A 15,144-nucleotide genomic window follows, 5' to 3' on the forward strand; every position below is an offset into this window, starting at 1 on the left:
TGAGTTTAGCAGTACGAAACAGTAAATGGCCAAAAAATAAAATAGTGATTCAGCCAGAGGTGCATTTAACAAAACACAGTAATATACAACAGACACTATATACAGTGCTGTTGGTTTAACATGTAAATTTGGCCAAATCACACACACACAATGCTGAAGCCTTTTTGTGTTGCTTGTGATACATCCAGCATCCACATAGCCAGACAAAATCTTGTTTGAACACAAATGTGGTGCTTTTAGACTCTAATAAAATTCTAACTGAATGAAGCTGAGCTGAAACAAAACATTGCAATCACATATAAGTCACACACTAGGAAAAACCAGGAAAACCAACTTTAAAGAGACACACACTCTAACTGCATTATCTCATGGAAAAGGCATACAGTCATGCACTCGGATATAAGGGCTAATCAATATACACAGCTGGAAATGAAAGCACACTGGGAAAGGCAATCTGTTGAAAATCAGTAACATAACAATTAAACTACATTATAAATACTCTTGACTTCGCCCACTTATCTTTTCTTCACTTGAATAACATCATGATGAAGGATTACTAGTACTTTAACACATTATGTGTCAGCACTTGTTCAGAGGCTGTGGTTGCTTCAGATATTTCTTTGTGGTGAGGTTGCTTCAGACCCAGGGGGAGTGATGAAATTAAGCATATTATTGTTTATAATTGAAATAAAGTAAGTAAGTAAATTTTGTTTTTATAGCACCGTTCCAGATAAAAATGACAAGTGCTTCACAGAAGCTAAAAAAACAACAACACAAAATAACAGTTTTTAACTGAAGGTGAAGATTTATTACGAGTTTACAGATTAGATGTTTGACTGTCTCCTCTCCACAGTGTCTGAACTGATTTCCAGAGGACCTTTAATTAAAAACAAAATCAACCGTGACATCATCCGAAAAATTAATAAAAGTTTAAATCACCAAACGCCGCGGAAGTCTGTGTTTTTCACTAGAGCTGTATTGTGTGAGTGCGTGTAGAGTTCAGCTGAGACATCCACTATACTAAAAAATCCCTTGCCCTTTTCCTGACAACATTTCCACAGCCGTGGACCTCCAGTTTGCTCATCCCCCTTAAACTCCACCTCCATCTTCGTATTGGCTCTCCATGTCTGTTGCGTTCCCTTCTTCGCGCTGCTGTTGGATAATGCCTCTGTCCGTCCGTCTAACTGACACGAGTGGAGCTTTAGTCTCCTCCCAGCGGCAGCAGACGATATTTGAGTGGAGACCAGTGGATTGTTGTACATAGAGCAGATTCAGTGTCGTCAATGGGAAGCACGCGAGACGGTGGCAAAGCTAGTTACGGTCTAGATTGAAATCCACAGCTGCACCATGCTCTCCAGGTCTCTCCCGTGTCTGTGGATTACGTTTTGCCTTCATTTATGCTTTTATGTAGACAGCGGTGAAGCACAGAATGCGAAGGAAGGTAAGTTCCTAAAGTTTTCCTCTCTTCCACCCCACTGCAGTTGGAGACGACATTAACATAAATATGTCAAAAATCAGCACATCGCGTCCTGACATTGAAAGAAAAATATCTCTTTTTGCTTTTAGTTACTCGGAATTTTAATGTCAGGTGATAACTGAGCAGGCATAACAGAATTGTCTGCTACCAGGCTTTGGTGTAAGCGGTCTCTTGGTGTTTTTACGCACGGCAACTAAACGCTGTAGAATAGGCGCAGAGGCTCTAGTTTTTTGTTTTTTTTTTTTTTTGTTCCAGCATCAGTGGGTAATCGGTACAAATAACCTGCTTGTTATAGATTAACGGTCTGTCAGGCGTAAGTGGGTTTATATCTCAGCAGCAGTCTCGCCTCGCTGGAAGTGAGTAAGCCTTCTATCAGGACGCAGTTTCGGAGCGTTATTTCCTCCAAAGTGTCCTCGGCTTTTGACAGTCGTGTCTGTTCTTGTTTCCTGGAAGGAAAATCCAGTGGAACGATGCGGAGACATGATCTGCCTTAGACTTTCAAGTCGTCTAGAGTCAAGGCAATCGAAGACTAAAATGGAAGGGAATTCAGATACACGATAACAGCTAATAATTGGCGCCTTCATTTAGCCAGAATTGAGTTAAATGACATTTTACGATCGTGTTAGTAAAAGCATAAAGTCAGCCGCAGGAACTGGTGTTCATAGCGGAAAGTACAGTGTAATAACCGTAGATGCTGGAATGGTGTGAGGAATTGTAAATCACAGGTGAATGCGGGATTTCGTAGACCTCCATCAGACGTGATTTATTTTTTTAAATATGCAAAAAATAAACAAATAAGTAAATATTCATTTTATTGATTGACTTTTCCCCCGGCGGTGCACCGTGGCCGCTTCCCTTCCCCGTCGTGATGTAAATGTCTGCTAATATTAAATACAATTGAAACAACTTCCTCCATTTTTCGGGAAGCCGCCGCGGTGCCGCTCTGCGCTCTCGCACGCGTCCCCACTGCCCTCTTCGTCGCCGCCGTCCTTTAAAATTGCGGAGACGCCGCATGTCACACATTGTTTCGCTGTAGTTTTGTGGCCGTCTGGAGCTCAAAATAGCCTTCATCTTTTTGCACTTGTAAGTCCAGGGTAATAAGAGCTACTTTCTTCGTAAGGCGACAACTTTCATGCTAAAATTACTTTTAATTTTAAAAAGGAAAATATATAAATTAGATACAAATGCTTATTTTTTTTGTAGTGATTCATATTACATATGTTTCGTTAGTGTTTTTCATAGTGAGCTAGAAAGTTCCAAGCATGAGGACCTGTCTGCTGCAGTGTATACCTTCCTTTCTGCGTTTCTATTTTTCTGCTGGCAGAAATTAGGTCGCGGGTTTGTGCTGTATAGACGTGTGGCCTATCAGTAATTCCAAGGCCCGATGCCCTGGTGAGATTTAACCACCTGCTTCTTGGTTTCCTGTCACTAGTGATTCTACTGGACTCCAAGGCACAGCAGACAGAACTGGAGTGGATCTCCTATCCTCCCAATGGGGTAAGTCTGCAGAACCGCATCGAGTGCATGCGGATGTGCTCCATATATCTGGATTTTTTCCCCTGCTATCTGTGATGTCTCACATATGTGATAGGAATAATAATATGTATGTGCTATAGTCCTCTGCTCAAGAGAGGTCTGTCCTGAGGAAAGATGGAGCATGCAAGAGGCTGTTTTCTGCAGCTAAACTCTGCCGGCTTTTGGCATTCAGAGCACAAAGGCCTCAAGCAAACCACTTCTAACTTGCTGATTAAAGTGTGTGTGTGGGGGGGGAGACTTTTTAAATAAATAATGTGAGCACCAGCAGATAAACTGAGCACCATCATTCTTTAAAGATGTGCTTGTGCGATAAACGGATAATCTACCTTCTCTGCAGTTTTTTGTATATAAAGCTGTCTGAAATGACTATATTTCATAAACCTTTGTCGTATTCGTTACAGTGTAATCACCTGCAGTTTAAGTTTCTTCATTAGACACCTATCTCTGTTATTGCTTTCACATTCAAGTTTGTTTCTGTGTGGATGCATTCATGTACAAATCTGTGTTGTGTTCTTTCAGTGGGAAGAGATAAGCGGCTTGGATGAGAACTATACACCCATCCGAACATACCAGGTTTGCCAAGTCATGGAACCCAATCAGAATAACTGGCTTCGGACTAACTGGATAGAGAAGGGCAATGCCCAGAGAATTTTTGTGGAGCTGAAATTCACCTTGAGGGATTGTAACAGCCTACCTGGTGTGGTGGGCACTTGCAAGGAGACATTCAACTTGTATTACCAGGAAACAGATTCAGAGGTAGGACGAAGCTTACGGGAGAACCAGTACGTGAAAATAGACACAATTGCAGCAGATGAAAGCTTCACTCAGGGTGACCTAGGCGAGAGGAAGATGAAGCTGAACACCGAAGTGCGCATAATTGGCCCCCTGTCCAGGCGGGGCTTCTACCTGGCCTTCCAGGATGTAGGAGCGTGCATCGCCCTGGTCTCTGTAAAAGTTTATTACAAGAAGTGTTGGTCTATCATCGAGAACCTGGCCACGTTCCCAGACACCGTGACGGGATCAGAGTTCTCCTCACTGGTGGAGGTCGAGGGTATGTGCGTGAGCGATGCCGAGGAGGAAGCCGATAACTCTCCTAAGATGCACTGCAGTGCTGAGGGGGAATGGCTAGTGCCCATTGGGAAATGTATATGCAAAGCTGGATTTCATCAGAAGGGAGACGCATGTGAACGTGAGTCACTTTCACTCATTTATTGATTTATTTTTTATGTAATTTTTGGGAGAAATTCTCAGACTTTTTTTTATTTAACAACATTTTATAAATAATGCAGTTCATTTTATAAATGAAAAAAATAAGGAAAAAAGGTAATGAACTTAATAGTATTTGTGATTAGATTATGCAAAACAGGTGAATGACAATTTAGGCACCAGTGGACGTATAGTTGTGTGTGATAATAGGATTACATGAGCTGGTTTGACAGGAATAAACTTGCATAAAGTCTAATAATTTGATTATGAGGGTTTTAATTTATTGACATGACTCTGTTGACACTGGGATTAAATAATATCTTGAGTTTAGCTCCGCAGTTCCCAACACTTCCCTCTGTGTTACTGGCTGGAAGCCAAGACAATCACTAGCAGAATATACAGGTCTAGAGGAAGTCCATCCAGTCACTCAGTATTCTCTGTGACCCGGCCAAATGACCCAGACAGAGTGGGAAAACAAATTGCCGCTGTCCTGTGGCATTTCGGCCTCGGGATATTTATGAAGGGAGGCTGGTTTTTGGATTGTTGTGGTGCCGAGTGTTCCACTACAATTACCGATAATGTGCTTTCTGTCACTCTGAACTCCCAGAGGATTACTTCCAGTAGACACCTGACTTGAGCGATAGAAATCACTGCAGATTAAAAGAAGGGCGACTTAGGTACTTGGGTCACGGAACCTAAGCAGCGCCCCTTATTAGCCAAACTTTTTCTTTTTTGCAAAGCGAGCAACCTCAATCTAAGCAGCTTATAAGGAGCAGCATCCAGTAATAATTGAACGGAATGCGTCTAAGAACAAATTAGTGTCCCTGGCAGACAAGCTTTTATGCCATGCTGTCATCCATTAGGGACCCCTCTGAGGGAGGTGTGCTAATGAAATATATTAGACCATGTAATTTAGAGCAACACAGCCTGCCTCAAGTTGTGCTAATGTTAGGAGGCTATCGCTTATCCGACCCCACAAAACCCCTTCTTATTGTTCTTTTGTTCTTATACGCACACATAAGATCCGATTGTGCACTCAGGTTGAAAGAAAGCACACAATTTATTTCCATGGGGAGTGTGGTGCAGCAGAACAACCAACTGCTCTGGGTTGTCAGAGTCATTTTAACTACCTTTTATTACATCTTGGTACAGAGTCCTCACAACAAAAGATGGTTGCATGTCTCTATTAATTAATCTGTTAAAGTGTCAACTACAACAAATAACCTGCAGATGTGGGCAACAGCACAATGAGTCTATCCTTTAGTCGTTAAAAACCCGAGGGATGGAGGCACCTTAATGCGTGTGCCGATCAAGATTCCAGTCTTGACACTGCACCTTTATGAGCTTTATCTCTACTGAGGCATGAGATGCTTTTGTATTAAGGGGTAGTTAATCTAAATAAAATGAGAATCACAGTGCACCATCAGCACTTCTTCCAGTTGCTCCACTGACATCAAATTGTCCATTCAGTAGTTTCCACATAGAACAATCTAAAAGCTATTCAAAGTATTTCTATCAGCTGAACAGCAGAGCAATAAGTCCAAGTATCTGTGACCGTAGGAAGAATAAGTGAGATCCTTGAACCAGTTTGTCTTAGTGCCGTAAAAGTAGCCTACTTTATCTTGTGACTTTATCTTTTTCTGTTGATATGTTAACTCCTGGGCTTTTAATGTGAAGAGTTAAAATGAAGCATTGCCAACATATGTCTGTTTATACATTTGGTACATTGGAAAAATTTATTATACAGAGGGGCAAAGCACAGGGAAGTTTAGTATTTTCTGTGTTGTACTACTAATAGGTTCAGTTTTTGCTTTCCCAACTCCTGACAGAGCAAACATCTGAGTGCTCGTTCATTTTAGTGGTTTGGAAAGTTTTAATGATTTTTGCAAATCTAAATGATTCTGCTGTTTAGTGAAATACACTTTGCCTGTCAAGGTCAACCAGTCCTAATCCCGAACCCTGTGATCTCTGAAGATCTTTCTAGTTATTGTTTTTGGCTGAGATAAAGCCCTATTTGTGAAAAGGATACATGTTTGAAATAATGTTATCCTTCAATTAAAGTCTCATACATGTATTTTGGCTTTCCTTTTATTCTGCTATAATCTTTTCATTTGGGTATGTTAGATAGGGACAGATTGCATAAAAAGTGACTGACACTACACCTAACCGTTAATGGGTTGTTGACATTCTAGTTGTTCCTAACAGGTTAAAGCCACTTAAGGATTTAGCCAGGATTACAGTGGTCTTGTAAACACGTGAAAATAATTTCCATTACATTCAATCTTTGCTGAGCATGTGTTGCCTTGAATAATGACAACCAAAAGGTGACTTTGGTTTGTAGTTATCTGACAAGCACTTATTGTAAAGAAAACTGACTCCTTAACACACTTCTTAACTGGCCTGTTTTAGAATGAGCAACTGTGCTATGATTATAAAGCGGGCACTGGGAGGGTGGGGGTGGAGTAAGCGAGTTGAGCTGTCACTCATGTAATTTGAGGAGCCTCTGTGTGGATGCAAAGGCCTTCTCCAAAAGTTGTTGTGATCCACTCATTCATCATCTCTGCCCCCACCCCCATCCCACCCCACCCTCACCCACACACATACACACACAAAATCCCCCCCCCCCCTCGGTCCGTTGTTAACTCTTTTGTGGCAATCTGCGCCGTGTTCGTTCAGTGATCTCAGCGTAATGGCTGTTGAAAAAGGCCAGTTGAAGTGTCCCCGCAGCCTGCGAAGGCTTCATTTTGCAAAGAAGTGCGTGTTGGGAAAAAAGCGCCCATTCATCTGCTGGTTCTGTTTAGCGCTGGCCACTGGTGGCAATGGAGCCACTGAGTCGTTTAAACAGAAAGAGGGCTCTTGTGGGAGGACACTGGTGTCTTTGTTTCACTCAATCCCGGGAATGTATGTTGTCCAATTTTGACACATCGCATCATTGTGGTACTAAGTAACCAGTGCCTGAGAAATGATTAACTGTTGACCCTGTCCCAGAAAAGGGAGAGACTGCTGTCTGGTGGAAAACAGATAAAACGGGCCATATCTCACTGCTATCGGTGCATGCTAACTAGAGAACTAATGAGAGGATACAGCATCCTGTAAATGCTGGCACCATCCATCTTGACTGTCAGGGAGTTAGACAGAAGTTAGTAGGAGACTGATTGATGATTAAACCCCCTGAGGGAAAGGGCTGGGATCTGACCGCGACAGCTTACGTGTATGGAAGCCACCAGGCAGCCAGGTCTAGCTCCAGGCTTGAAGAAAAGGCTGTATTTAGCATTTCAAATGAGGCCAAGAAGTCAGGAGGTCCTCATACATCTTGATGCTCCCTTGATTGATAAGGTGTGAATTTAATACACCAAATGGCTGTCTTTTGCCACTGCTCTGGAGCTTAATTATGCAAATGATAGGTATGTGTCGAATATCACAAGAGACCCAAATGGACCCAAATCACTCAAGATTGAAATAAATTGGTGATGGATGGGATTGCATGCTGTCACTGCCAGTGCCTGTTTCCTGTGAATAGTAGCATTCTTTCTCAGCCTCGGGCTTTTTCCTACTTGTTGTTTTGGCCTGGCAGGTAGCAGTCTGAGATAAGATGTATTATTTTCTGCTCACAATGTTTCCACCAATCCTGTTGGCACTACCTTAAAAGTGATCACTTAGGGAAGGACCCCGAGACAAAAACAAAAGCATTCAGCGCTGTGCCCAATAATAACGTAATAATTAAAGTCATTTATCAAGTAAAAAGCTAGACATCGATAGAATAGCTGATTTCATACAATCGCAGATGGAGCCATTTCTGAACTTTTGATTGAAAAAGAAAATATTTTTTTTTAATGCAAGGTAATTTTGAAAAATGATCTAATAATTAAATTAGACCATGTCTGGAGGTGTTGTGCTTCTTACTTTAACCAAATTTTTTTTTTTTTTTTTTTGCATGAACACTCTACTCCTCATTTCTATTTTCTAGCATTTTGAGGCTCTTCAGTATTACCTCCAAACTCTGCTTCTCTGTGCTTTATATAGGTGGAGAAAATTATACAAATAGGAATTGCAGGTTCCGTAGAAAAGAAAACAGTGCTTTAGGTCAATAAAAAGGGCAATATTGTGCTACATTTCAGCTAAAGTTACACTGCTGAAAACAGATGTAGAATTTACTTCCTGACAATTCCTATCCAGATGTTCTGCTTTAATTCCTGCTCATTAGTAGAGACTAAACCACAGTTAAGGCATGAGTAAGGAAACTATGTTTGAAAATCGTGATTTGCCAAGCTGGAATAAATGGTACTTGTATAACGTTCATATCCAGAGCCTCATTTTTAAATATCCACTACAGCATGAGAAGTGAGAGCCTGGGTTAGTAAATATTAGTTTGAACATTAATATTCCGATTACTTAACTTATTCACACATCCTGAAAACTGAGTGCATGCATTAGACTCTTTGAGCAGCATTAAAAACAAGTTTCATGAAGATATTTAAGCTTTATACAGGGAGTACAGAATTATTAGGCAAGTTGTATTTTTGAGGAATAATTTTATTATTGAACAACAACCATGTTCTCAATGAACCCAAAAAACTCATTAATATCAAAGCTGAATGTTTTTGGAAGTAGTTTTTAGTTTGTTTTTAGTTTTAGCTATTTTAGGGGGATATCTGTGTGTGCAGGTGACTATTACTGTGCATAATTATTAGGCAACTTAACAAAAACAAATATATACCCATTTCAATTATTTATTTTTACCAGTGAAACCAATATAACATCTCCACATTCACAAATATACATTTCTGACATTCAAAAACAAAACAAAAACAAATCAGCGACCAATATAGCCACCTTTCTTTGCAAGGACACTCAAAAGCCTGCCATCCATGGATTCTGTCAGTGTTTTGATCTGTTCACCATCAACATTGCGTGCAGCAGCAACCACAGCCTCCCAGACACTGTTCAGAGAGGTGTACTGTTTTCCCTCCTTGTAAATCTCACATTTGATGATGGACCACAGGTTCTCAATGGGGTTCAGATCAGGTGAACAAGGAGGCCATGTCATTAGTTTTTCTTCTTTTATACCCTTTCTTGCCAGCCACGCTGTGGAGTACTTGGACGCGTGTGATGGAGCATTGTCCTGCATGAAAATCATGTTTTTCTTGAAGGATGCAGACTTCTTCCTGTACCACTGCTTGAAGAAGGTGTCTTCCAGAAACTGGCAGTAGGACTGGGAGTTGAGCTTGACTCCATCCTCAACCCGAAAAGGCCCCACAAGCTCATCTTTGATGATACCAGCCCAAACCAGTACTCCACCTCCACCTTGCTGGCGTCTGAGTCGGACTGGAGCTCTCTGCCCTTTACCAATCCAGCCACGGGCCCATCCATCTGGCCCATCAAGACTCACTCTCATTTCATCAGTCCATAAAACCTTAGAAAAATCAGTCTTGAGATATTTCTTGGCCCAGTCTTGACGTTTCAGCTTGTGTGTCTTGTTCAGTGGTGGTCGTCTTTCAGCCTTTCTTACCTTGGCCATGTCTCTGAGTATTGCACACCTTGTGCTTTTGGGCACTCCAATGATGTTGCAGCTCTGAAATATGGCCAAACTGGTGGCAAGTGGCATCTTGGCAGCTGCACGCTTGACTTTTCTCAGTTCATGGGCAGTTATTTTGCGCCTTGGTTTTTCCACACGCTTCTTGCGACCCTGTTGACTATTTTGAATGAAACGCTTGATTGTTCGATGATCACGCTTCAGAAGCTTTGCAATTTTGAGACTGCTGCATCCCTCTGCAAGATATCTCACTATTTTTGACTTTTCTGAGCCTGTCAAGTCCTTCTTTTGACCCATTTTGCCAAAGGAAAGGATGTTGCCTAATAATTATGCACACCTGATATAGGGTGTTGATGTCATTAGACCACACCCCTTCTCATTACAGAGATGCACATCACCTAATATGCTTAATTGGTAGTAGGCTTTCGAGCCTATACAGCTTGGAGTAAGACAACATGCATGAAGAGGATGATGTGGACAAAATACTCATTTGCCTAATAATTCTGCACTCCCTGTAGATGCCCTGGGCAGTTTTTGTTTCGTTTCCATTATTCTCAGCTCAGGTTCATGCCATTTTCACGGCTTGTCTTAGCTAGACATGCCATACATTTTTAGCCTAATTTAGTCTCTGTAGACACAGGACCAGATGGAATGCCAGTTGTACTCTACCACAGAAATTCAGACATTTTTCATGAACTGCTCATCCTAGAACATGTAAAGGTTATCAACACTTGGCAGGCAAACAACTGTGGGAAAGTGATAGATTGACACAAGAACAAGGAATTAATTAATTAATTAATTAGATCACATTGTTTCATTTAAAATGGATGCAGCTGGATCCCTTTTGATACTTCTTTTTTGTATTTACCTCTAGCTTTGATGCAAACAAGATGGATTTCTAGTTTTACTGGCTCACCATTCTGAATGGAAGACATGTGTGATTATAAGTGCAAATTGGACCAACCGGCTATTTCATGTCAGCATGGGAAAAAAAAAAATCTGACCTGCCAGTTCAAATTTGAGACCCTGCGTTGCACTGCATGAATAGAATCCGAGTAAACATTCCTCATTCTCACACAAACAAAAGCATATGGTCAGTTAAAGACTTTGTAACCACCAGAAAGGGAACGCTTTGTGATTTTGCGACAGATAGCGTTATTTCCAAGGTGACACTGGGGTCCACATTTGGCCATGCGTGAGGTCAGGGAATATTAACTTCATTTACACATGGCTGCAGACCAGCACAGCACCACAATGGAGGCCTGCCTGTTGTGTTTAGTAACGTGAGCACCCAGGCTGACAGGATCCTGTCAAGAAGAAGATGGATGTTTGCACAGTTGACCTCTGCTCACCAGCAGAGTCACCTCTCTGGCTTCCCTCCCCCCTGCATGGCAAAAGAGCCCCCCTCGCAGTGCAGCGGCCTTCATCTTTTCTCGCTCTTCCATGCTGTTGTCCTGCTTATCTACCCAAACTGTGGCACAGATGTCTTTTTTTTTGTAATTGCTTGGTGCTGACTGCTAGAGAGGGATGTGGTCAGACAGGAGAAGTCCATGTCAGAAGACATTGTCTTTGTTGTTCTCTGTTGTGTCCCCGTGGCATGAGGGGGAAAGTGATATGTGACGAGGCCTGGGGTCTTGCCATCTTAAGAGGCAGCAGGGAGGGTAGTGTTATCAGTGGGGCTGCTCCTCTGGGAGGCTTCAGACCACTGGCTCTTTGGTTCAGTCTCCCTTTAAGAGGAAAATCAATAACTTATTACATAACTTCTCACTTTTTCCCCCACTTACACCCAGAGGAAGAAGAACTTAAGATGTGCTGAGGATGGCTCTGTTTCAAGAAATTCAGCTGTTTCTTTTGGATCGTTGTCTGAAAATAAACCATTCTCTGTGAAACAGGAGTTGACATGTTTAGGAATGCAACTGCTAATTATGTTCATTATTAAATTATCTGATAATTACTCAGATTACCTGATTAATTGTGCGGTTTACAAAAAGAGTCAGAAAATAGTCGTGATTCATTTTCCAACTGTTGATACAAAAGTGAACCAGCCCTGTAGGAGCAGATCTGTACAAGCACTCATCTGAGGCCAAGCTACTCCCTTTGTTTCAAGGGAACGCTTTGGCCACAGACTAGTGTTTCATTCCTTTCTGTCATAGCTCTGGAATTGGAGAGGGGTGGGTGGGGGCAGGTTAGAACGGTAGATAATGCTCAGTTGCTGACTGGGGACATTTTCAGGGCTGATTTCGCTTGGGCTCCTGGGGGGCTTTCGATCGGTCAGACCTCTGGACCCCATGTATTCATCCTGAGAATGCAAAGTCTTGGTCTCATCTGCAGTGTCTTTTAGCAAGGCTCCTTTTTAGAGGTGGCCGCCTCCTTCGTAAAGGTAGCCTGCACGGCTGGGCTTAAGGACCCACTCTCTTGTTTCCATGTGAGTTAAATGAACTAAACAAAAGACGATTAGGCAGGGACATTTTCCATGTCACTGAGAATCCATTTCAAAAGCTCACTCCGCATGATAACTTAAAGAAGCAGAGGCCTCTTAGGAGGTCTGTGTGCAGACTCACGATGCAGGCCAGGCAGTTTGAGAGACCATTCACTGATGTAATGCGTTTAATCTTCAAATACTTTTTTTTCTACCAAGACCACGAAATAAATTAGCAGTTGCAATGAAGGAGAAAACAGGTGATTGAGTTTGTTGTTTGCCATTTGTATAGCTGTCGGTGAGGGCTCTGATGAAGTCAATTCCTCTGTGAGGTTCAGCTTAGAGTTAATCTGAAAATGTAATTCTATGTTTCCTTTTCAGCAAGACAAAACCAACTACATGCTTTCTATTTTGGGGATAAAAAATAGACGTGCCCTGTCCTATAATATGACAACAAATGAATGTTATTTCTCGTGCTCAGCTGCTCAAAGGGGGAATTTTACTGAGAGTGATCTAAAACAAATATTAATGAGTTTAAACTTTGTAAAAGCATTCCTTTAATTGCCACTGTAGGAGAATTGGCTTAGATGTCTCCTGCACTTTTTAACTTTGATTTTTGTGACTTAATCAGCATCTGGCTTTGATCTTTGATGTGAACAACCAAAGCAGGCACTTTCTTCAGGTTTTCTCTGCTTTTGGAGGGCAAAGCTGCATGCCCTCCAACACAGCGTACGGCAGAGCTAATCTTCTTTTTGTTTCTCGTGGAAAGCTACTTATCTCCCACTAAGCACAGGTACCTCCGATGAATGGGCTGGTTGTGCAGATGTGTTGAGAGCAGCAGCAGCCAGACATAATCATTCCAAGTATGTTGGGGTGGGAAGGGTTGGTGGGGGAGAACCATCATAACATGACATCATATTCTTTAACCATTTTGTATGTGTTTTTATGTGGCTCCTATTCATTCTTTTTTGGCTCCGATTGTTGAATGCCCTTGCTTCCCTGCTTCTTCCAAAGCCTTTGGGAGGTGTCACTGTTCAAAATGAGCTTGTTTGAAAAGGGTTTGACATTGAAACTCTATCTCTGCCCCATGAAGAGATTTTTTTTTTTTTTTTACAAAAGACTTTCTCATCCTTTTCTGTGTATTTCTGCCACTGTTTCCCCAGGCTGGGCAACTGCCTTGCCTCTCATAGGTGTGAGATTAACATGTCTGTGGGCAAAACCCAGCTGCTGAGCGTCTCTTTTTAACTTATAAATCACTGAGGTGTAGAGTGGTGCACTGGACTCAGAGGAAAGAAGAAAAAATTCAAGAAATGCTTGCTGCTCTGCTTGTTATTCCTGTGATCACACTCAAAACCAAAATCATGTTTGAACTGGGAAAAATACAATAAAATAAAATTGACAGTGTTTTATTAGAGGACTTTGGATACCTCATACCTAATAAATAACGTATGTCATCCTTGAAGGTGCACTCGATTTTTCCAAAATCTTTGCAGCTAAAAAAATCCACACATCACCTCTGCAATGAGCTCAATTGAACTGTCCTTTAGCTTTTAAAGTAGACGAAATATACTTGGCTTGGATTTTTCCAGGTCTGCATGTCTGCGTAGCTCTCAGATTACTCTAAAGATATACTGCCTCTTACATTGCGGCGGAAAACACCACAGGCTTTAGTCCATAAAAGAGATGCAGCCATAGTTCAGCATGCATAAAGCGCCTGATGAAAAACAGAGCCTGATGAATTCCACGTCGAGGCCTACTATTTATTGAGGCAAGGAACATAAGTCACATCTAATCACAACAATGCACGTAGACCCTGAGCTATATCAATGCATAAGAAATAAGCTCAGAGAAGGACGTCATCGGCCCGCTCGGTTTTCCGAACATGTCATCATCCTAATTGCATGCCTCGAAAGTAAAACTTAAAAACGTGTAGTTGGATTTGGGTTTTTAAATAGCATTTTATGGTTCCCTGAATATGCAGCTGAAATAGCTGACAGACCATGTTTCTGACAGTATTAATGTTAGCAACAGTAGTGCAGCGTAACAGAAGCGATCGAGAGAGAGAGAGAGAGAAGAAGAATTTGTTTTACAGGTGGCTCTTGGCATTGCACCACCCAAAATATGGCGGTAGGACAAGGTTAGTCAGGGGATTCAATGCCGGAAAAATGTCTTTTACTTAAAAATTTTTATTACATTACTTGTAGAGTTGGTAGTTTTTCATCAGCAAATATATTGTGTTTAGGGAACATTTAACATGTAAGCATGGGTAGATTAAACTGCCATGGAGAAAAAAATGAGCAGTCAGTCCTATATTAAAGCCAGTTCCTCACACTATCTGGGAAAACTGTCTGGTGTTTCTGTCCTTAAATATTTTAGCACACCCATTTAGGAGTACAAATCTTATATCCACAACTCTTATGAAATAAGGGCCTTGAAAACAGATTTCAAGCCATATCCTTAAGAAAGAAGGTGTGAACAGACCACCTATTTAGGGTTAGGGTTAGGTTTACAATTATCCCCCAAACTCTGTAATCAGCTGCAGAATATAAATCAAACTTCCAGCAATACACAGCCTTGTGTGCCAACTGACAGTGAATGTCAGAATCATGCAGACAATGGAAAAGACACTCGGAGGAAACAGAGTCATAAACCAGAGGTGAAAGGCGCCACATATGGTACCATACCGTGCCTGTGTTTAGAGTTGATATTTATAAAGACATTTCCCTATCGCTGTGGCTTCGGCCACAGAAAACAGTGGGTTTTTTTTTTTAAATAAGAAAATAAACAGTTTCCCTTATCACACTTGACCCGTTCCACCTGGCATTCATCAGTGGCTGTGCATGTTGGTCCTGTCGGCTGCTTTCCTCCCTCTGGGTCTTTTATCACTCTAATGGGGTGCTATCTCCAGGCTGCTCTCTCCGGGTCTCTGCAGCCCAGCTCGGCTCACTTCAGCATACATTCTTTCCACATCCA

General features: G+C 41.7%; 1 protein-coding gene across 2 annotated transcripts in view; it reads left to right on the forward strand.

The window, feature by feature from the left end:
* The first annotated feature begins 1,251 nt into the window (after positions 1–1,251).
* Positions 1,252–15,144, forward strand: part of epha7 (eph receptor A7) — an 86,713-nt gene continuing 72,820 nt past the window's right edge. For both annotated transcript variants that reach the window (XM_085247427.1, XM_085247428.1), the window contains exons 1-3: positions 1,252–1,441; positions 2,910–2,974; positions 3,533–4,202. In XM_085247427.1, coding sequence (XP_085103553.1) covers positions 1,348–1,441; positions 2,910–2,974; positions 3,533–4,202 — 829 coding nt within the window. In that variant the 5' untranslated portion in view covers positions 1,252–1,347. The remainder of the gene's footprint in view (positions 1,442–2,909; positions 2,975–3,532; positions 4,203–15,144) is intronic.

This window comes from Mchenga conophoros, linkage group LG15 (assembly GCF_057382185.1).
Source record: "Mchenga conophoros isolate Kocher_MC1m ecotype Shallow Benthic linkage group LG15, M_conophoros_male_GT1.1, whole genome shotgun sequence".
Classification (NCBI taxonomy): Eukaryota; Metazoa; Chordata; class Actinopteri; order Cichliformes; family Cichlidae; genus Mchenga; species Mchenga conophoros.